General features: G+C 43.5%; 1 protein-coding gene across 2 annotated transcripts in view; it reads right to left on the reverse strand.

Moving 5' to 3' along the window:
* Positions 1–22,520, reverse strand: part of GABRG2 (gamma-aminobutyric acid type A receptor subunit gamma2) — an 82,580-nt gene that overhangs the window by 13,889 nt on the left and 46,171 nt on the right. For both annotated transcript variants that reach the window (XM_055125120.1, XM_055125119.1), the window contains exon 7: positions 420–572. In XM_055125120.1, the coding sequence (XP_054981095.1) occupies positions 420–572 (153 nt within the window). The remainder of the gene's footprint in view (positions 1–419; positions 573–22,520) is intronic.

Here is a 22,520-nt window from a genome sequence, read left to right on the forward strand (position 1 = left end):
TGGATTCCTGGCACCCCATATAGTCCCCTGGGCACTGCCTTGTGTGCCCCCCCCATCTCAAAAGAAAAAGAAATGGGGCTGGAGTGATAGCACAGTGGGTAGGGCATTTGCCTTGCACACGGCCAACCTGCATTTGGTTCCCAGCATCCCATAGGGTCCCCCGAGCACTGCCAGGAGTAAGCCCTGTGCATCACTGGGTGTGACCCAAAATAGAAAGAAGGTGCATAGGGGACCACACAGTTGCTTTGAAATCTGACCAACTTGTAGGTCAGTCCTGAGCACAGAGCAGGGAGTAGCCACCCCCTAGGGGGCAAAAAACTAAACAAGTGACTTTTTTAAAATGTAAGTGTTAATGAACTTAAAGGAGCGTGTGTTACGGAGCCCTTCCGGGACACTTCAGCGCAGAAAATATGTCTCACCTAAGGAGGTCCTGGCTGGCACCGCGTCCTTGTTGATCCAGAAGGATACCCAGGAGAGGACGACGATGAGTGTGCAGGGGATGTAGGTCTGGATGGTGAAGTAGCCCATCCTTCTGCTCAGGTCGAAGTACACGGACATGACCACATAGTCTCCTGGAACAGAACAGAGCGAGCCTTGTCGAAACAGAAAGGCATTCGCTGCGCAGAGGCCAGTGTTCAGCCCTCCCGTTCACACAGCCCACACGAGAGGTCTGTTATTCCCTCTCGGCAGGACCTTCTCTGTCCACACCGGAAGCACTATCCTGGTAGTGGGCATGAATCAAGGACGATCCTGCTCAGTGCAGAACCTACGCTGAGATGTTTCCTCGGGTTCTCCTTTATTAGCGAGTTACATAGGCATATAACTTCTCATTCATCTGTGTGGTGCTTTTTGTAATATCTGTCACCCCAGGGAGACCCCGTGCAGTGCCTGTTTCAGCCCATTATGTACCGGGAAGCTCAGCGTGCTGCCAGACCGACTTAGAGATTTCCACCCGGACTGCCTATGAGTGCAGAACTAAGATGATCAGGTAGGAGCACAAGAGGGGAAAGAGATGTGACAGAAGGACAGTCGTAGAAAGTCTCTCAGAGTTGGGAGCATTGGCTCTCCACCCTGTCAGCCTGTATTCACTCCCCTTTGCCTCTGAGGGAACAGCAGTTGCAAACTCTGGACCTGTGCTCAGTGTTCGGGAACACCTGAGACCACTTTTTTTTTTTTTGGTTTTTGGGTCACACCTGGTGATGCACAGGGTTACTCCTGGCTCTGCACTCAGGAATTACCCCTGGTGGTGCTCAGGGGACCATATGGGATGCTGGGATTTGAACCCGGGTCGGCCGCGTGCAAGGCAAATGCCCTACCCGCTATGCTATCACTCCAGCCCCCTGAGACCACTTTTCCGATGTTGCTTTTTAGAAAAACTAAGGTCTAATCAGTTTTACTTTATTTGGCCTTGTGCCTCTGTGTTTATCGAAGGATAGATTTAGATATAATAGGAGAATAAAATATTTACAGATCTTATTACTCTTATTACATCTAATATCATTGTATCACTGTCATCCCGTTGCGCATTGATTTGCTCAAGTGGGCACCAGTAATGTCTCCATTATGAGACTTGTTGTTACTGTTTTTGGCATATCAAATATGCCACGGGTAGCTTGCCAGGGTCTCTGAGAGGGATGGAGGAATTGAACCCAGGTCGGCCGAGTGCAAGGCAAAGCCCTTCCCGCTGTGCTATCACTAGGAGAATAAAATATTTACAGACCTCGGGCATAGGAGACTTGTCCAAGAGAAGTCCCCCAGTTTTCCCGTGCCCTGCAATGACGAATCCATCCCTATTGCCAAGTGTGGACACCACTTGGAACCCAGACACCACTCGGCAAATTCACTTCTATTAGAATATCAGTCAGTCATTAGCAGTAATATTTAGCAACTTTCCCTGGAAACTTAAAGACTGTACTTTCTTCTAGATGACTAGAGTTTGTTTACTTTTCTGAAATTGTGCTTCTCTCTGGTGACTAATCTGGCCATAAGCTATTAAAGTCATACCCTTTCCTAAGCTAGCTCGGGCTCAGCTTTGGTTATGATTTAGACTGTGATGGATAGCAGACTATGACAGAGTTAACTTGAGAGCACGGCTAGTGATGTCTTCTTCTTTCCTCTTTCATCAGAACACCAGAGCCACAAACAACTTATTCTGAATTAAAAAGAGAAGAAAAGCAAAGGAGGTACGCGCACTGGAATCTTACTCAGCTATAAGGATGAAACCTGGCCTTTCGCTACAACCAGGATGGAAGTCGTGGGTGTTATGTTCAACAGAATAAGGGAGAGGGAGAACAACTGTCAGGTGATCACAGGTGGATCACAAAGAAAGGGAAGGGACAGCGGTCAATCAAAGGACAGTGGTGGAAAGGGTACAGCAGTTTTGTTCACCTAAAGCATTAACAGTAAGCTAATAGAAAGCCATGTTGCTACAGTAAAAATATAATTTAAGAAATTGTGTTTATTTTTAAATAATGATACTCCTTGGGGCACTTTTGAGACTTTTCGGCTCATTTTAAGCAAACATCTTTTAAGTAGAGTAACTTTTTAAAACTCTTTATCATGTAAGTGATAAAGATGGTCAATTTACCCATTGGCAGCAATACTGAATGGCTTTAGAGGTGAACCTTAATTTTGCCTCCAGTCATAAGGTAATTCAATTTTCCATATCCCTTTAGGTCAGAACTAAACTTGCACCTCCCCTCTGTTTATCTGTAAGTTTCTATTTTAGGGTCATAGCTTCCTCTTTGCCCGCAAATCCAGAGCTTTTCTGCCAGTCCATTACTACGGAAACCGGGGAAAGGCCCTTGAAAACCAAAGCAGCTTCCCCTGGCAGCCTGACCCCGCCCGTCTTATCTCCAAAGCCACATCACTGTTTGTATTTTTGAAAACTCTTGGGCCGAGAAGACTATAAAATAAAATCCTCACAAAGTGTCACATCAGTGATTCCCTGAGCCCCGGAGGTTTAAATGCCAACCAGATCAAAAATGGTTTTCTCAGTCACTTCAAATTTATTCTATTGATTTTTTTTCCCCTAACACATGATATTTAAAGTCATAGCATTTTATTAATGATCTGACCTCTGCTTTGGTCCTAATTTGGTATGTAATAGACATAATAATTTTAACCCTTGTGAGATTTGTAGGTCTTGTGTTAGGAAGAGAGGGACAACATCAAAGAATTCCAATGACTGGTATTTTTTTTTTTTAGCTGTGGTATTAAATACATGAATATTTTAAAATCCAGCATTAGGGTTCTAGTCAGCCCCTACTAATGCATGGTCCACCAAAGTAAAAACAATAAAGATCCTGTATTAGAGAAGTCTTCCCCTGTGAATAGCAACAAAAATAAAATTATTTTCTAGGTATTACTAAGGAGGATCTACTACGTGTAGATACTGGGCTGTATTTTTATTTTCTGAAATTAGAATTGTGCCCCACCTACAAAAAGTAAATTCAAGATGGACTGAAGGTCCAGAGAATTTGAGCATGCATATAAATGTTACATAAGGGGAAGTATGGGTGAATATCTTTTATAATGTCATTAAAAAAAGGCTTTGTCAAGCACAACAAAGAGATGATACAAGAAATAATTTCATATAATAGTTGCTTCAGATGGTTTAAAAAGGTAAAATATCAAACTCTGAGATAAGAATTTCCATGGATCACTGAGAAAGAAAAATCCACATCTTTTAGGATTAGTGAAATAGAAATTAAAACTGTTTCCTATTTAGCTTATCAAATTGGGGGAAACTGATTTCCATTATTAGCTATATGTGAAAAAAAAAATCCCAGAACTAGACATTCTTGGTGGAGGATTCACCAATGTCACCTATTTGGAGAAAATCAGAGAATAGGCACAATTATTCCTTTTACTCTTAGATTTCTGGAATAAAATCCACAGGACAAAATGTTTCTTTTAATATTACCTTTAGGCTGGCATCAAAGTTTGCTGTGTGCCCCAAAGTGTCAGCAGAAGATCCAGGCAAAGGATAGACAGAGTGCCTGAACGTAAAGATCTAGAGCACCAGGGCGGGCAAGGACGGACTCCCAAGCACAGCACTTGTGTTTCTGCCTCAGTCCTCTTCCCCCTCCACCAAACCCCTCTGTTCCAAGTTATTGCCTTTTTACGTGTGTGGTATTAACTATCCCAGAATATTCTCCCTGCAACTAGTGCTTATGAATGTCTTAAAATAAAGGAAATCCATAAACAGAACTTATTTCCTTGTCAAGAAATCCTTCCGCCAGCCAAGGCAGGCATCAAACACCAACATGTTACTCTCTCTTACCACCCGACATTCGAGGAAGTTTCCAGCAAACACATTTCTCAAATGGCTAAACAATGCCAGTCTTTATAAACCTCAAAGAGATCCATGCTCCACTGTTTCAAGAAGCCTAAACTCATTATAAAGAGCCTGAATTCAACCTAGATCTTTCCCCCTCATTACTCTCTTCATGGACTGGAGCTATAGCACAGTGGGTAGGGCATTTGCCTTGCATGTGGCTGACCCAGGTTCGATTCCTCCATCCCTCTAGGAGAGCTCAGCAAACTACCGAGAGTATCCCACCTGCACGGCAGAGCCTGGCAAGCTCCCCGTGGCAAATTCAATATGCTAAAACAGTAACAACAAATCTCACAGTGGAGATGTTACTAGTGCCTGCTCAAGCAAATCGATGAACAATGGGACAACCATGCTACAGTGCAGTATAGCACTTGGGAGTCTCTTCATGTTCTCTAAGCCCTGGATAATGTACATTAAATATGTACACTTTGTATTTCTAGGCTTTTTCTTTCAGGCTTTATTCTAGTTCACACCAAATCTCTTCTAGGTTAGTGACTCATTTCCTTCTTCCTTGTTCATTTTCCTCATTCCAGCCTCTGGCTTCCCCAGTCCAAGCACTGCGGTGTACGTTAAGCTTGCTTTGTGAGGTGATTGGTGCTGAGGTGGGGGTCATCCTGATTTTAAATTTGATCAAATTAGAAAAAAATTTCTTAGCTGCTCAAGTCACATTTCAGGGGCTCCAGTGTGTCCCGGGCTCAGTGTACACTGCACTGTGATAGTATAAGTTGTTGAAAAGTGACTTATTTCTGCTACTGTCTCGCCCAGTGTTTGCCAATGTTTCAGCATAGGGTCCACACCGCCTGGTGGCAGGCTAGTACTTTTGGCCTCAGACACTCGCCCAACTGCATATCACAGTCTTTCCATTCGATGCCCCCTGCTGTCCCATGTTCATTCTCTTATCTGTGTTTTCCTCCAATATCGAGAATATTCTGTTCCTCGGAGCATGTCATATATGTACAGACACACATGCCTCCAAATAATTGCCTATCGATAGCAGGATCTTTGCAAGCTCTTTAATTTGTCCTGTAAGACATCCTAAGGCTGAGATAGAGAAGGGACCACCACACAACGGATGCTTGGAGGGCTCACTCAGGATGGGAGATGTGTGCTGAAAGTAGACTATAGACCAAACATAATGGTCACATACTACCTGTATTGAAAAACATAACACTCAGGAGAGAAAGAGAGTAAAAGGGAATGTGCCTGCCACAGAAGCAGTGGGGGGTGGGATGGGGGTGGCGGGAGGGATACTGGGAACATTGGTGGTGGAGAAGGGGCACTGGTGGAGGGATGGGTACTCGAGCACTGTATGACTGAAACGTAACCACGAACGTGTGTAAGTCTGTAATTCTATCTCAGTGTTTCATTAAAAAAATTTTTTTAAAAAGACATCCTAAGGCCTTCCTGTGTACCTCTCTAGTGTCATCTTCAATACTATTTCTTTACACCCCAGTGTATTGTTGCTGTAATTTAAGTGCCTCTCCAGGATTTTTTTTCATGTTCAGATTCCCTTGGTTCAACTCAAACAGCCCCTCTTTAACTCTGTTCTTTCTTCAGATGTCAATTTATCCCCTCATCAGGGAAGCCCTTGTAAGAGCAAAGTCCTCAGCTGTCATAGCACCATAAGACTTGTCGTAGGGTCTTGTCACAATTGAAAGTGAATGGGGTGAATAAAGCACCCTAGATTGATTCGGTCTGCCAGATCTGCTAGAGAAGTAGTTGCATGTATTTTACTCACCCATTTATTCTTGGCAACTAGCATAGGGCCTGTGCACAGGAGTATGGCATCTCTTTGCTAAATGAATCAGGCTTCAGCTCAGAAGGCCATGAAAAAAAAAATTGGGTTATCTGCACACCAAAAGCATTTGAGATCAAGGGCACAAGATCGGCGTGAGCTTTTAAAATATTAAACTTTTACTTTAGAAATAAATTGCTTCTGGAAATATTTTTGCTGGATTCCTCACTGAACTTCATCCCCAGAGACGCAGATATAAGGTCATGGTGGCTGTTAGCGATCTTAACTGCTTGCCAAGAGGAGAGAGAGGGACGGGCAATCAGCGACATCATAGCGGTTGCATTATGCTTATTAAAGAATCGATTGGTGATTTGAGCTTCTCAGCCAGATCTAATTAGTGAGTGGAGAGAAGAGAGGGGCTTGGCAGCTGTACAGAACCATCACAGCCTTCTGAGTCCAGCCTAATAGGTACACTTTCATTGCAAATGGCACCATTCTTAGTTTAGCCCTTGTTTAAGTTCATAGGTTGAAGAGTTAAAAAAAAAAAAAAAAAAAAAAGCATCATTGTCCTCCAGGTCTAATCTGTCCTCTCTAGACTGTTATGGCTCATCCACTAAGACAAAAGAAAGCTTAAAGTTGTGAAGTATAAGGGCTGCTTCAAATTTGAGTCTAGACCCTGAGCCAGGCCACTCACTGGTTTGTGTGGTACTTTATTAGCCAGTGTCAACTAACTTATGTGTTAAAAGCAGGGATAATAGTAGAACTCACTTAATTGGACTCTTTGGCACATACTCAGGATACTTATAATTTGCTTGATATAAATCTTTAGACATCCAAAAGGTCTCCTAATGTCAATGATGATTACAAATCAGGGCAAGCTATCAATAAATTAGTACCAATGTTGGGGCCAGAGATACTGTACAGTGGGTATGGCACTTGCCTTGCAAGCAGTCAGACCCGGGTTCAATCCCAGGCATCCCATATGGTTCCTTGAGCCCTGCTAGGAGTGATCCCTGTACACAGCCTGGTATGGCCTCATAAACAAAACAACAATAGAAAAGCTGCAACATAATTAACACTATCCTGGCAGGTAGAAACATACAACTACTACTGCACATTCAAAAGAATTGGAGTTAGGAAAATCATTAGACTTTATCCACACAGCCAAGCCTCTCCAAGATTAAGCAACTGAAATCTACCAAAGACAAGTGTTTTTAGCTAAATACACCAAAGAAACTACTGATAGACCCAGCTGTCCTCTGCCCTCCACAACGGTATTCTTGCTCATGCAAATAACATGTCCATTCTGAGTCTCCAGTTAGAGCCATGAAGAACGAGCCGCCACTGACTGATAATTATAGAAAGCTGGTTTGGATAACGGGGGACCCACCCACAGAGAGATGAATTCCTTTCATTTCCTTTCATGTGCTCCTGAATCTTACATAACAGACATACTGGAAGAGGCAAATTCACTTCTGGAACAGTTAGTCTGACTCCACTGCCATCCGAGTGCTCTTGGATATTAGCTGTAGAGGGAGGAAGCTCAAAGATGAGTGACTTGGTGTGTGTGTGTGCACTGAGCCCAGCTATTCGCTACTATCGTGGTTCTCTGCACTCCTTTACTGGGAAATGTTTTGTTTTGTTCTAATCAGTGTAATAGTTTCTCTTCCTTACCCTCGCTGCAAATGCCACCAGAGTCTTAACCCAATGTGGCCTTTTGTGACCCAACCCAGTACTCTGAGTCCATCAGATCCCAACCTTGCTGCAAATTAATTTGCCTTTGGTTTTATATGACCCAAACAACTCTGGCTCAGAAATCTAAAGCTGAAGATAGCAAAGAATACATCTACCACTTTGATCCATCCAAAGGGGATGCAATTTCCCAGCATAATTAAGTCTTACTCCTCTTACATGCATCTGACTAGATATTACAACCAAATTTTTATGTAAGTGCAGAGTAGTTCTTGCTTACAGGAAACAGAATCCAGGCACAGGACTCAAGTATCAGTGAGGACATGAAGGGAGGGGACCTGGGTGTTTCTTTTTTTTTTTTTTCACTTTCTCCATTTAATTTCTCCCTCCATAGTAGAGCAGGGACAATTATGCCTGTTGCTAAAACTGTGGCAAGAACCACATTTGCGAACGGTAGGGAACGTGTTTTGTAATCATTCACACACAATGCATGGGGGAGAGGCACTTTGCAGCCTCCTAGGGATAGTTGTTTGACAAAATAGTTTCTGTAACATGGGGAAGTCAGCTTCCTGTAGAGTGATTCTTTCTGCCTCAGGCTCCTTGAAACCTTCAAGAATAATAGGTTTTTCAGATGTGTTAAAAAAAATACATAGGCATCCATGAAGACCACCAATACCATCATGTTAATAGAGTGCCCAGATTTGTGTCACTGAAAATGACATGCTCTCTCCTGTTCAACTTGGACTCCTGCAGTGTAGACCAATTACCTATCCATATGGCTTGGGGGCCTCTGAGGCTGGTGATGTCCTGTGCCTAGTATCAGAGCTGCAGGGTTGACTTTTCTGGGGGCTTCTTTCAGAAGTCCCACTCCTGGCACGAGGAACTTGATGACCACTCACATCCTGCTCTTTAGCTCCCTTGATTCTGAGTCTCTGAACAAAAGCATTTTCAGTGGCTCAGAAGAGAGGTTCTAATACAGGGAGGGGCACATCCAACACCAAAGCTCTTTCTGCTTCTTCAACTTTGATATGACAAGGGGACTGGCTTAACAGAGGGCTCAGAAATGTAATGAAGGAAGCTTCCTGGGTGAAGGAGACTCAGAATTAAGAGACTGGAACTCATCTGTCACCATTGCAGTCCCAGGCTCAGAGAAAAGGGTCGGCTGTATTATTTCTATCATTCTGGCAAAGAAATGCAATCTGGCAGAGGAAATGAACAGAAATCCCATCTGTGCCCTGTACAAAGAAGTACAAACCCCTCTTAGAGGGGAAGGGCTGGGTGCACAGAGCCGGCCCTAGGAAACCCTGGTGTTGGCCGTGGACAGTCACAGATGCTACCTCCACCTTCCTTCATTTGCCCTTGACCTGATAGCAATTTACACCTCTTTCGAACTCGGGAAAGGAGAGACTCCACTCCGCCCGCTCTCCACTGCTCTGATCATTGCTGGGCTACTCAGCCACTTCCTGTTTCCTTCCTGGGTAGAACTGATGGTTTCGTGCATCTGTTGTGCATTAGGAAACTCTCCTGAGTCCAGATAGAGCCTCATTTTCCGAGGATAATCTGGTGCTCTGTCTCCAGTGAGCACTCTAGGTTAGGAAGCTGGACGGTGCCAGCCAGCCATCAAGTAGATGAGCACCTCTCTGAGGTGTTCAAAACCCAAGATTAGATTTGGACACCACCTAGTCAAATTCTACCCGGGACTGCAAACCTGACTTCCTTTCCAGTGCCGCCAGCAAGAGATGGCCTTTGATCTCTGTGGAATTCATGAGTCTGTTTCCAAAAGGGTACCCACATCGGACAAGAGATGTTTTAAAGTACATGACGGCCAAACTCAGAAACCTATACGAGAGGCCCTAGCATGGGAGGAAGGAATACTTTGATTTCCTGCTGTTTTCATTCTTGCATGGGCCTAGCATAATGTGTCTGCAGCCAGACCCTATTAATCTAACCCAGGCACTTGACATTTTCTACGACTCCATAGAGGTTGGGGAACTTGGTGTTATCGTAATACCAAGCTTTCGAAAATGGCTTTGAAAGCCGCTTGAAAAGAAGGTTCACATTCAGGCGATGGCAAGCAATGTTTGCAAAAGGTCAGATCACAGAATGTTCCCCAAGTTGTCAAATTACTCCTGGGGATACACTGCCAAATTACAGGCTTCAAAAGTTGACCTCACTTGCTCTCTGCTCTGTGCCCAATCACTCAACATTAAAGTCACCACCCCCCCCCCAAAAAAAACCCACCCCTTTACTGGACTTATCTCTCCAACGAAGTTTTACATATTTGACTCAAGGTATTTTCAGTTTGTGAAAAAAACTACTAATATAAACAAAATAACTGAATTCTATCATGCTACACAGAATTAGTTCTAAAAGGCTCAACTTCACTAAACAGAGAAACTGTGTTTTGGTGGGTAGAGTACTTGACTAAAGTAGTGGTCTTGGGTTTTAATTCGTGCTTGGCAGAGATCTTGTTGTTGGATCATGGGTAAATCTCTTTCCTCCATTCTGGCTCAATGCCTGCTTTATAAAATGTAAAGATTTCAGGGACAGATTGATAGCATTGGGATTAAGGTGTTTGTCTTACACATGGTTGAATCTGGTATGATTTCTGGGATATACATTTGTATGAATATATGCCTTTGTCAAAAAACTTAATCCAGCATAAAGAAAATATCTGATAAGCTTTTACAAACCAGTAAGGAAAATCATATATGTATATATAAATATATATAATATATAATCCAGCTGAAGCAATAGCACAGTGGGTAGGCTGTTTGCCTTGCACGCAGCCGACCTGGGTTCGATTCCTCCGCCCTTCTTGGAGAGCTCAGCAAGCTACTGAGAGTATCTCGCCCGCATAGCGGAGCCTGGCAAGCTCCCCGTGGCATATTTGATATGCCAAAAACAGTAACAACAAGTCGCACAATGGAGACGTTACTGGTGCCCCCTTGAGCAAATCAATGAGCAATGGGATGACAGTGATACTGTGATACATTGAATATATAATCCATATATATGCAGATAAAGTTTTAAGCAGGCACTTTGCAAGGAGAATTAAGACAATGGTCAATAAGCACATGAACAGTTCCTCAAAGCTGTTAGTCATGAGGCAAACTTCTATTAATTCCATGAGATGCCATCATACATACTTAAAAATGAAATGACAGAACTTAAAAAGACCCTGGGCACCTGCCAGATCTGGTTAGGCTGTACAGTATTTGTAGAAATGTTCACTTACTGATATAACTATTCAACAGAAACCCCTAGAGACCAGAGCACTAGATAGCAGGGAGGGCACCTGCCTTGCATGCAGCTGACCCAGGTTCCATCCCCACCACCCTATATGGTGCCCTGAGCCCTGCCGGGAGTGATTTCTGAGCACTGTTGGGTGTAGTCCAAAAAAAAAAAAAGAAACACATAAATATAGCATAAGACCTGTATATGAATCTTTATAGCAACCTTATTTATAGAAAACTAAAACATTCATCGTGCAGAGAGTCAATCAGTTATGGCACAGGGAACCAGGATGGTCAAACAGGGAGAAACTATGTTTGTGTCTCATGAGCACAGCAACTCGGTGTCAGTACTAGGAGTCACCTGCACAGACACTGGCTGAAACTCTTTCCTACTGAGGGAAGGGAGCAGTGAGACAGCTTGGAAACCTAGGGCTGCCTTCCCCAGAAAAACTCCCACTTCCGGGTGTGTGTGTTGAGGGTGGAAATAAGCTGCAATAGGAAGACTGTTGCTAAGCTTTAGAATCCTGCCCGGGGGAGCACATTCACATTCAACACCCGCCTCCTGGTCCTCTATCCTCACTCACAACACTGGCATGAGGCAGGAAACTTGGGGTGTAACCGAGGCTCGCCGGAAGAAACCATACTGGACACACTAGATATTTTCCAGAGTAACACGTACTCTGAGGTCTGATTCCTAAGGGCCCATGGCTCGGCCAGTCCTTCATCCATAGGTGGGTCAGCTGGAGGCCAAGGGACACAAAACAATATTGTTTACACCCAACACAAACAGACCTGCTGGCCCTCAGATGACAGGAAGCACAGGCTGGTACCCCGAAGCACAGGCAGTTAATGGGGTCTCCGCTGCCTCCTGTGCTGAGTTGCCGGCCCAAGCTACATTCAGTCCCACTGCAGCTCAAAGGGACACGTATGCTCTAGACTGAAGCACACATGCCCTACACTGAGGCATGCATGTTCTAGACTGGACACACATGTTCTCTGGCTGAAGCATGTATGTTCTAGACAGGAGCAAGCATGTATGTTCTATGACTAAAGCACACCACACCTGTTGTCTGAAGCAAGCATGTTCTAGACTGGAGCATGCATATTCTCCAACTGGAGCCTGCATGTTCTAGACTGGAGCATGCATGTTCTAGACTAGAACGCGCCTGTTCTAGGCTGGAGCACACATATTCTAGATTAGAATACACATGTTCTCTGACTGAAACAAGCATCTTCTAGACTGGAGCACATAAGTGTCTGTTCCTATAGGTAAATCAATGAGTAATCATATGGAACCTATTTATCACTTAGAAATGCTGGGAGAAAGAGACTGTAGCCATAATCATTTAACTTGACAAATGCGGGTGATCCTTGAGTAGAACCAGTGGGCAGCTATGCGTCAGGTACTCCCTAAGTATGTGCTGCACTGCCAGCAAATGGCCACTCCAAATCAGCCTCACTTAATGCATATAATCCATATATATATATATATATATATATATATATATACACACACACACACATATATATGATAAAGTTTTAAGCAGTCACTTTGCATTCAGGGGGCTCACTTAATGTATCAGTGTTTTCAGTGAACATACAACCCATTTAGAGAAGTCAGGGCAGAGAACAAAGAACACAAGGTGCTTAGGTCCACAGTGGGAGGAGGTATCAAAGGTAAGGAAGTAGAAATGTTAGGGATAGCTAATTGCCTTTAATGAGAGAGAGCCCTGGTGGCTGATGACGTGCATGGTTCCATTTCCTCAGCCCAGACATACGAACAGGCTCAGGGAGACTCGACGCTCACTCACATGCATGGGAGTTGCAGAGATGGCCCCAGAGCTCAGGTTTTCCGACTTCTCCCCTATCCTTTGACATCTTCCATTCGAGACTAGAAAGATCCATTCACGAAACGAGAGTGACATTGCAGAGAATCCCAGTGTGTATAATTTCATGGTGAGTCACCAAATTGCAATGCTAGAGTGACGGGTCTCCAAGAGAGCGCAAGCTTTTCCATGACTATGATCTAGGATATTCTCCTGCGACACAGGAAGGACTTCTCAGGGGCGGGGGTTAGAGGATAAGGTTAGATGTGGCAGCATCAAATCCATGTCAGATAGACAGCTATAGATAGATCAGAAGTGTATGGCATGTACATGGGCAAGCAAAAAAAAAATGAAAGAAGAAAGAAAAGGAAAGATTGAAGGAAGAGAGGAGAGAGCAAGGGAGGGAGATTCGGCATCTCACTCCCCACTGAACTGGCACAGCTACAGAGCGACAGGAACACCGAATCAACTGACATTGGACCAAAGGCTTCCCCAACCAACTCCAGTCATGGGGTGTGGGGCTGCCAGGAGGACTCTGTAGACACCTCTCTCTCCCCAGCCTCTGTCTGGGAGGCTCCAAGCATCGGAGGCATGGGGGCGAGCATCCCGACTGCCATGGAGAGGGGTAGGTGGAAGTAGGCGGCTCAGTAAAATAAGCCCCTGGAGCAGTCACAATTAAAACTACAATAGCTCTTAAACTGGATAATGACTGTACTGATACTTTCAAATTATATTCCAAGCATATACTAAGGTATTTTAAGAAGTCGAGGTTAGTTTTAGGATAATGGTTTCTTCATTCAGGAAAAAAATAAATAAATAAAGGCGGATGACAGGCTATTGAGGCGCCTGCACTTGAAAACAGTCTGGTTTAGTGAAATGTTTGGTTATTTTGTAAGAGATGCTTCATTGGTCACGTGGGCAGTCCTGTCAAAAGTGTTTTAAAGGTGGTTAGATCTGGTCAATCATATTCCAGTGAATTCTGGTTTCTTGAACCCTATTTTATGCTGCGTGGAACACAGGTGGGCTTGAATAAACAAGCAAATTGAGTTCAGCTCACCCCAAGAGAGAAATCCTCAGAATTTGGGGCTCTCTTGATGGGGTATAAAGGTGCCATGCAGACAGAGGCTAGCTGGACAGTTGGAAGTGAGTCCCAATCCAGTTCTACTCAGGGGTCATGTGAAAATAAGCATGTTGCTTAGCCTTTTGGAATCTCAACTTTAAAAAAAATATTGTTAAATATCTCTCTTAATACATCATGCATAGAGTAAGAGAACTAAAATTGATACTAGAAATCAATTAGTTCAAAATAAAAGTTGTGTATGTGTATGTGGGGGGCATTTTAAGAAATCTCTACCCATACTTGTGGCACATTTTCTTTAAAAAAAATGGAAATCTTAAGACAGTTAACAAAAAATAAAAACAGGGTAGAAACCATCTTTCTTTGCAAAATGTTTGGAATGGGCTTACCCTCTATCTATCTATCTATCTATCTATCTATCTATCTATCTATCTATTATCTATCTATTCCCCCTTCTTGTTGGGGTGACTTATCCAGAAGCAAGATCCAGATCAGTAGAAAGAGACTATTCCCAGAGGTGGTGAAATAAGAGCAAATGAGCATTTGGGGTCAGAGCAACAGTACAGCAGGCAGGGTGCTGCCTTGCATGCCGCTGACCGAGGTTCTATCCCCAGTATCACATTTGGTTCCTTGAGCATCACCATAAGTGGTCCCTGAATGCAGAGTCAAGAGTAATCCTTGAGCACAACCAGGTGTGGAAGAAAGAGGGAAAGAAGGGAGGGATGGAGGGAGGGAGGGAGGGAGGGAGGAAGGAAGGAAGGAAGGAAGGAAGGAAGGAAGGAAGGAAGGAAGGAAGGAAGGAAGGAAGGAAGGAAGGAAGGATGGATTTAAAAATCCTTTAAAAAGGATTTAAAGTCAAGACAACCTGACCTTTTCCTTATTTTGTGGGCATTCTTTATTAAATCATGTTCAATTACCTCCTCTCACTGACAAGAAGGTTCTAGTTCATTGTTTCTTAGAAATCGGTGCCGTCTAAGAGCACAACAAAGCTGATGAATTTGAAGATCCCTTGAGCAGAGCCAGGAGTAATTCCTGAGTCAGGAGTGAGTCCTGAGCACTGTTTCGTGTGACCCAAATAAGAAAAATGGACACTCTATTAAAATGTTTAGGTTTGTGACCTACAGTCTAAATGAATAAAATGTACTTTAAGTTGTTACAAGATTGGGGAATCTCTAAAGTTGGAGAGAGGTAGCCATTACCCCAAGAAATCTACTCGGCGAGACACTGCATCTTCAGGAAGCGCCCTGTGCTCTGCCCCAGGGCAGCACAGATGACCAGCAGTTCTGTTCGCTTCTATGTGTCCTGCACAGACGCACGAGACGGCATGGAATGTTTTGAAACGAACACAAACTTCTCTTTAAATCTGTCCCTACTATGTCTCCATCTCTGAATTCTAATTTCAAAGTGACTTCTATTTTACATTACTCATCTAAAAGTTTAATTTTTCAGTTCCCACAATTAAAGCCAATTAGCGCTCTCACAAACTCCTAGGGACTTCAGAATGGTCTTATACTGACTCTGGGTGGGAAAATGCATGGATCCTAAGGCCATTTAAATTTCATCTTACTCTGTCTCCTCTCTTCCTTCACCCTCCACCTTCCCCATTTAGCCTGATTCTTTGAATAGCATATCCCCTGGCCCCCAACAGGGTCATCCAAAACAAGAAAAAGAAGCCACTCAGAATTTTGCCTCTTGTGTTGCTTTAATAATACTCATGATCAATAACACAGCAGGCAGGGCATTTGCCTTGCACACAGCCGACCCGAGTTCGATTCCTCCATCCTTCTCGAGAGCCTGGCAAGCTACCAAAGTATCTGCCCACATGGCAGAGCCTGGCAAGCTCCCTGTGGCATATTCAATATGCTAAAACCAGTTACAAGTCTCATGATGGAGACATTACTGGTGCCCGCTCGAGCAAATCGATGAGAAACGGGAAGACAGTGCTATAGTGCAAGATCATTATTAGCTTATCATCCTCCTGAAGTCCTGATAACAGAATCTGATCCCAGGATCCCAGGAGTGAAAAGCAGGAACCTGAGTGGAAGCTTCATGACTTACTCCTGTTGGAGCTGGCACAAATGATTCGTTTTCCTTAGGTCTCCTTACTGGCACAGAGATTTAAAAATGCTGCATTGAGACCTGGAGTCATCGTACATCAAATAGGACATCTGCCTTGCATGCAGCTGACCCAGATTAGTTCCCCAGCATCCTCTATGGTCCACTGAGCACTACCAGGAGAGATACCTGCATGTAAATCCAGGAGTAAGCCTAGGAGCACTGCCAGGGGTACCCCCCCAAAAAAGAATGCTACATTGTGTTGGTTAAAAGGCATGTGAAAAAAATACTCTATATCAATATTCACTAGGGAAATGCAAATCAAAACAACAATGAAATATCACCTTACACCAAAGAGATTGGCACAATCACAAAGAACAACAACCACCAGTGTTGGTGTGGATGGGGTTGGGGGAGGAACAGAAGGGACCCTCATTCACTGCAAGTGGGGAGATCAACTGCCTTTTGGGAAACCAACATGCACTTTCCTCAAAAAACTAGGAATTGAGTTTCCACATGACCCTGCAATCCACATCTGGAATATACCTTAAGGGCCCCAAAACATGATGCAGAAAGGACATCTGCACTCTGTTGTTCTTGGGTGCAGCACCTTTGACGATAGCCAAAACCTCAGAATAACCGAAGTGCCCACTAACAGTGGACTGGATAAAGATGCGATGGCACATATACATAATGGAATACTATGCAACCATTAGAAGAGATGAAGTTACGCAAATTGCTGATACATGGATGGACCTGGAGAATATCGTGCTGAGTGAATTGAATCTGAGGAAGAGGGACAGACACAGAATGACTGCACTCCTATGTGGGATATAAAGGACATAGTAGGATGTCCTACTATGTCCTACTTGGGAATAACTAATTCCCAAGGACAATATAAACAAAGGGCCCGAAACTGGTCCTTAGTAGAAAGCTTGCCACTGGGAGGGAATCGGGTTAGGCCAGGGAAGGGACCACAACAAAATGATTAAAGTAGTGGTCACTCTGGACGAGGACTGAGTGCTGAAGAGAGGGAAAGTGACAGCATGATGCAGGTTCAGTAACTGTATTACGAACCACCATGCATAAAAGAAAAAAGTGCTTGCCATTGAGGTGGGGGGGGGGGAGGAAAAGTGGAGGTATTGGAGGAAGGAAATGGAATCCGGTAAAGGGATGTGTGTTCAAACACTGTATGCCCCAAAATTCAGTCGTGAATAACTCTAAACTTTGTAACTCACGGTGATTCAATAAATAAGAATGTTTTATCATGGAAAGGGTCAAACTCCCATTGGCTGTTAAGACTAAGTGCCAGAAAGCACATGCATTTTACTTGAAACCATGTTGTTAGGCCAGAGTTTTTTCTTACATGGGATGATTAGTGACAAAAAAGAGCTTTGCTCCACGTAAAAAGTTAACAGCCATCAAGACAACCTGACCTTTTCCTTATTTTGTGGCCATTCTTTATTAAATCATGTTCAATTACCTCCTCTCGCTGACAAGAAGGTTCTAGTTCATTGTTTCTTAGAAATCGGTGCCGTCTAATATCTGTAAAATTGGATTTAGCACGGGACTGATAGTTGTGGGCTCATTTGTTGTTGCTGCTGCTGTTGTAATTAATAAAGCTGTCCCAGGTGGGTGGCAGGGGAGATCTCGCCCACGTTGATAAAACATGACAGTTCCCATCACCCTACACAGTCTCCCGTTAACATCCTGTCTCCTCACCTGCTCCTGTTCAAGCCCATTTTACATAAATTTGTGAATCCCGGGCTGGATATTGACACCGTGAAGCAGAGTCCCTGAAGAGACTCTTTTCTCGAGAAGAGCTTCCAGAGTAAGAGGAGTCGGACTGCACAGGCTTCGCTTCCTTGCACACAAGTTATTACTGTCTGTGCTGGGGTGACTTATCCCGCCACACCATCTTGCAGCCTTCAAGTTCACACTGTCATATCCTCTGGGCAAGACTTCATTGCTCAACCACTCGATCTAGGGATTCCTTCCCCTCCCACCCCCCCCCCCCCCCAAGGAGGCTGACCTTTGTCAAAGTCATGGCTTGTGACTGGGAGTCAGAGAGAGGGGGGTGAGGCGGGGAAAGAGGGAGAGAGAGAGAGGGAGAGAGAGGGAGAGAGAGAGAGAGAGAGAGAGAGGGAGGGAGGGAGGGAGGGAGGAAGGGAGGGAGGGAGAGAGAGGGAGGGAGGGAGAGGGAGAGAGGGAGGGAGAAAGAGGGAGAGGGAGCAGGAAAGGGGGAGGGGGGAGGGAGGGAGAGAGAGAGAGAGAGGAAGAAAGAGAGAGAAGGAGAAAGAGGGAGAGGGAGAGAGAGAGGGAAAGGGAGAGAGAGAGGGAAAGGGAGGAGGGGGAAAGGGGGAGAGGGGGAGGTAGGGAGAGAGAGAGGGAGAGAGAGGAGGGGGAAAGGGGGAGAGGGGGAGGTAGGGAGAGAGAGAGGGAGAAAGAGAGAGAAGGAGAAAGAGGGAGAGAGAGGGAAAGGGAGAGGGAGAGGGGGGAGGGGGAGGGAGAGGGAGGGAGGGAGAGAGAGAGAGAGAGAGAGAGAGAGAGAGAGAGAGCGCCTTGGAGCCAGGGAAATAGTACCATGGGTAAGGTGTGTGCCTTGCACTAGTCTGATTTGGGTTCAATCTCGGACACCCCATATGGTCCCCTGAGAACCGCCAGCAGTGTTAACCTGAGCACAGAAACCGGAGTAAGCAGAGCCGGATATGTTCCCAAACCCATGGTAAAATAAGAAAATGAGCATCATATTAAAAAAGTATGGTGGAAAATGAATGGGGTAGTGTACATGACGGGTCACACGAATGCTAGCGCATATTACTATTAGAAGCTGGAGTGGTATTTTTATTGTGGCGAGGGAAGCATCAGCCTTATTGGACCCATGCTTTAGAGCTATTTTCTGTCAGTCAAACTTATATAAGCTATTAAAAATAAAATAGCAACCGCATGCTAGACCTGAAATTCCTATTAGGTTCCTTTGATTACGAGTGTTCTTTCTCCTGGAGGATATCAAGTGTCTGTTCTTTCCCCTCTCTGAACGCCTTGTCACAGACATTGTCCTATCTTCACCCTCTCCCGATTCCTCATTCACAGGAAATGCAATTAACACCCACCCCCATTCCTCACACCCACAGTGGGCCTATTTTTCCCATGCCAAATTCATTTTTTTTTCAGACCTCCGCTAACTTACCAACCATCTCCATGGCAACACCCTGGGCCTCTTGCCCCCACTGTTGCCACCAAATTCCTCTATAAGTGATAGAAAAACGGAGACCTGTTCATTTCTAAGACTGGAAGAATAAAATATGAGTATATGTCTGCAAGGAATTCAGGGGGACATTATAAACAATAACAGCAACAGCAATAACTAAATACCTACCCAAACTTTGCTTCATAGAGGAGATATGAAATATCAGAAAATAAAGTACAGCAATTTTAGGGCTAAAAAGAACTTTCAAATTCAATCTAATATATATATATATATACACATATATATATAGCTGTACTTTATTTTCTGATATTTCATATCTCCTCTCTCTCTCTCTATATATATATATATGTATATATATATATATATTCTAGGTGAAGAAATTAAGGGCCAAAAGGGAAAATGACTCGCTCAAGGTTATACAGAGATAGAGAAGCAAAAGACAACAAAGGCAAAACGTCAAACACAATCCCATTTGCCGGCTCTCCTTCCAGCTGTCTGATTTCCTCACAGAAAATGAAGAAGAGGACTTTGCCGCAGAAAGACAACTGCACAGAGCTCCAGAAAATTACAACACACAAAGAGTTAATTGACAATGGAAGACTACTAATCAGTAATGTGCATACAACTGCAACAAAGGATCTCGGCAGCTCAGATGTCAGCAGAACAAAAAAAGAGAGATCTAGACAAGGCTAGATGTACTGATTGATGTAGCTATACAGAACTTCACAACCTTGTTTATTTAAAATTCATCTTCCATGTAAGTGGATAGTAGAGATAACAGAGAGTGAACTGAAAATCCATTTGAATTACATATGCTATATATGATAAATAAACCCAGTTACATTTCTCTTATTTTTCAGACTATTGTTTCATGACAGAAATTCTCTTTAATAAAGGTGAAAGAGGGGGCTGGAGTGATAGCACAACAGGTAGGGCATTTGCCTTGTACACTGCCGACCCAGGTTTGAAGCATCCCATATGGTCCCCTGAGCACTGCCAGGAGTAATTCCTGAGTGCAGAACCAGGAGTAATCCCTGAACATTGCCGGGTGTGACCGAAAAAGCAAAAAAAAGGGGGGGGGCGCTGGAGCAATAGCACAATAGCGAAAGAATATTCTTCATTTCCATATACTTACATGGTGTGTGTGTGTGTGTGTGTGTGTGTACACTCTTTTTCTCTCATTTGCAGAGCAATTATTTTTTATTTTCCCTAATTTTCAAAAGTAGAGCACATAGTTTTCCAAAATCAAGAAACAGTCATTCAAGAAGAAAGATGTACAGGGATGTGGTGAAGAAAGACCTCTCTCCTCCACTGTTGGTGAGAATGTTGTCTGATTCAATCCCAATAGGAAACAGTATGGGATTTCTCAGAAAAGTAAGAATTGAGTTGCTGTTATGCCCTAGTGATTCCATTCCAGGATATCTAACCCCAGAACATGAAAAACACTCATTCAAAGGGACATAGGCATAACGTAAATCAACTTAGTTGTCCAACTACAGATGAGCGGATTACAAAGCAGTGGTATATATATTTACAGTGCTATGTGTAGGGAGCCATTTTACAAGCCTGGCTCTTAGCTTCTAGTAAAACAGAGGCTTGCTTGAATTTCCTGTAACAACATTGCCACTACTGACCATACTGACCTTACTGTTCCGCCATTGTTTTCACGAGCCAATGCACATGCATGATGTGATAAATGGACATGTCACAATCTGTAATTTACTACTGTTTGTACGGGGGTCCACGCCACGTATACCATACCACTCTCTCCCAGCAGAAAAGTATAAATGCTGTAACTGCCAGTAGAATAAAGCTTTCCTCTTTCTTGCTGCTTTCTGGCTCTGCATCTGTTCACTCAGCTGCGTCCCTCTCTCAGCCCCACGAAGAGTCCTTCCTGCTGGACAGGATGGGACCCCAAGCGGCAAGGAATGATAAAACCATGCAGTTCACTGCAACTTGAATACGACAAGTTGATATAATGAAGTAAGCCAGAAGAAAGACAAATACTGGGTGATCTCACTTACGTCGGCAATACACAATAGGAGGCCGAGGGGATGTGAAGTATTACAAGGAGGATGTCTAGGTCACCCTTGACCCCAAAGTATAGAAATAAGAAGAACAGGGAAGGAAAGAACTCAAGAGGTAGGGGAATAGGAAGAGGGGAACAGGAAGTAACAAGGTTAGAAGGTAGGAAGCCTTGGACATATTGGTGGTACAGAGGTGTTGTAGAACTATATATCTAAACCACAGAGCCAACAACAATGAAAGGAGGTCCAACCAATGGCAAACAAGCTGAAAAACATACCTGTTGAGGGGAAAGGCTAAGAAGTATGAGGGAAATTAGTGGACACTGGTGGTGTCAACTGGAACCAGTGCTGGACCACTGTTTGCCTGAAACTCAACTCTGAGTAGCTTTGTACATTACAGTGCCTTAAAAAATGTTTTAAAGGAAGATGAGTAGTCATAAAAATACAACCCAGAGAGATAAGGACATCAGTCACCTGGGGAATGCACGTGTCTCTTGCTGAGACGGGTATTCTAACTGCATTCAGACAAAGATCTACAAAGTGCAAAGAGGTCTTAAGACTACCATCTAAATTCCCTGAATTGTTCAATGTTGACAAAGACAAATTTGAATACTGCCCATGCCTAATGACCTCTAAGATGGACTCTGAGAATTGGCTAGTATTTTACAACTGTTAACTTTACCTTTTTGAAGTAATATCCCTGTAGGTATTGTTACAGTTGGCCTTGGTTTTCAAGGCTTAGTCCCAAAATTTTATTTTTTCATCAACCTAATTTTATTCTGATACTAATAATAAGAAATTACCAAAAAGGATATGTAAAACCTAGGTGGTTACAACTGGTTCCATGAATGCTGTATATATTTAACAAGGAGCTATTACTCAACTCATGAATGATGTTGTCTTTTACATTAGTTTTTCACTAATAAGTAATGAACAATATGTGTAATGCTGAAAATCAAGGTGTACAGTGCTGTAAGTCAGATGAGTATAGGGAGAGTAGAAATCATGTTTGGAAGCTATTCCTATAAATTCAGTTGTCAAAATAAATTAAAGCTATCAACTTTAAGTCTCATCAATAATGTCATCATTTGATATATGCTAGTATTCATGAAAAAATGTATCATATTATAAATCTGAGGGGATAAAAGTAGTTATGGGCTTAACTCTTAGGTTTGTAAGAGGCATGGAAGAAGGACTGATTTTTTAAAAGTTTTTTAAAGTGTATTTGTCCTTCTGAAAGTAGGTGTATCACAAGGATTAGCATATTTGGGAGTGGAATGTGTAAAATTAGACATTTATGATTTGGTTTATATGTTAAATA

This window comes from Sorex araneus, chromosome 2, assembly GCF_027595985.1.
Source record: "Sorex araneus isolate mSorAra2 chromosome 2, mSorAra2.pri, whole genome shotgun sequence".
Taxonomy (NCBI): Eukaryota; Metazoa; Chordata; class Mammalia; order Eulipotyphla; family Soricidae; genus Sorex; species Sorex araneus.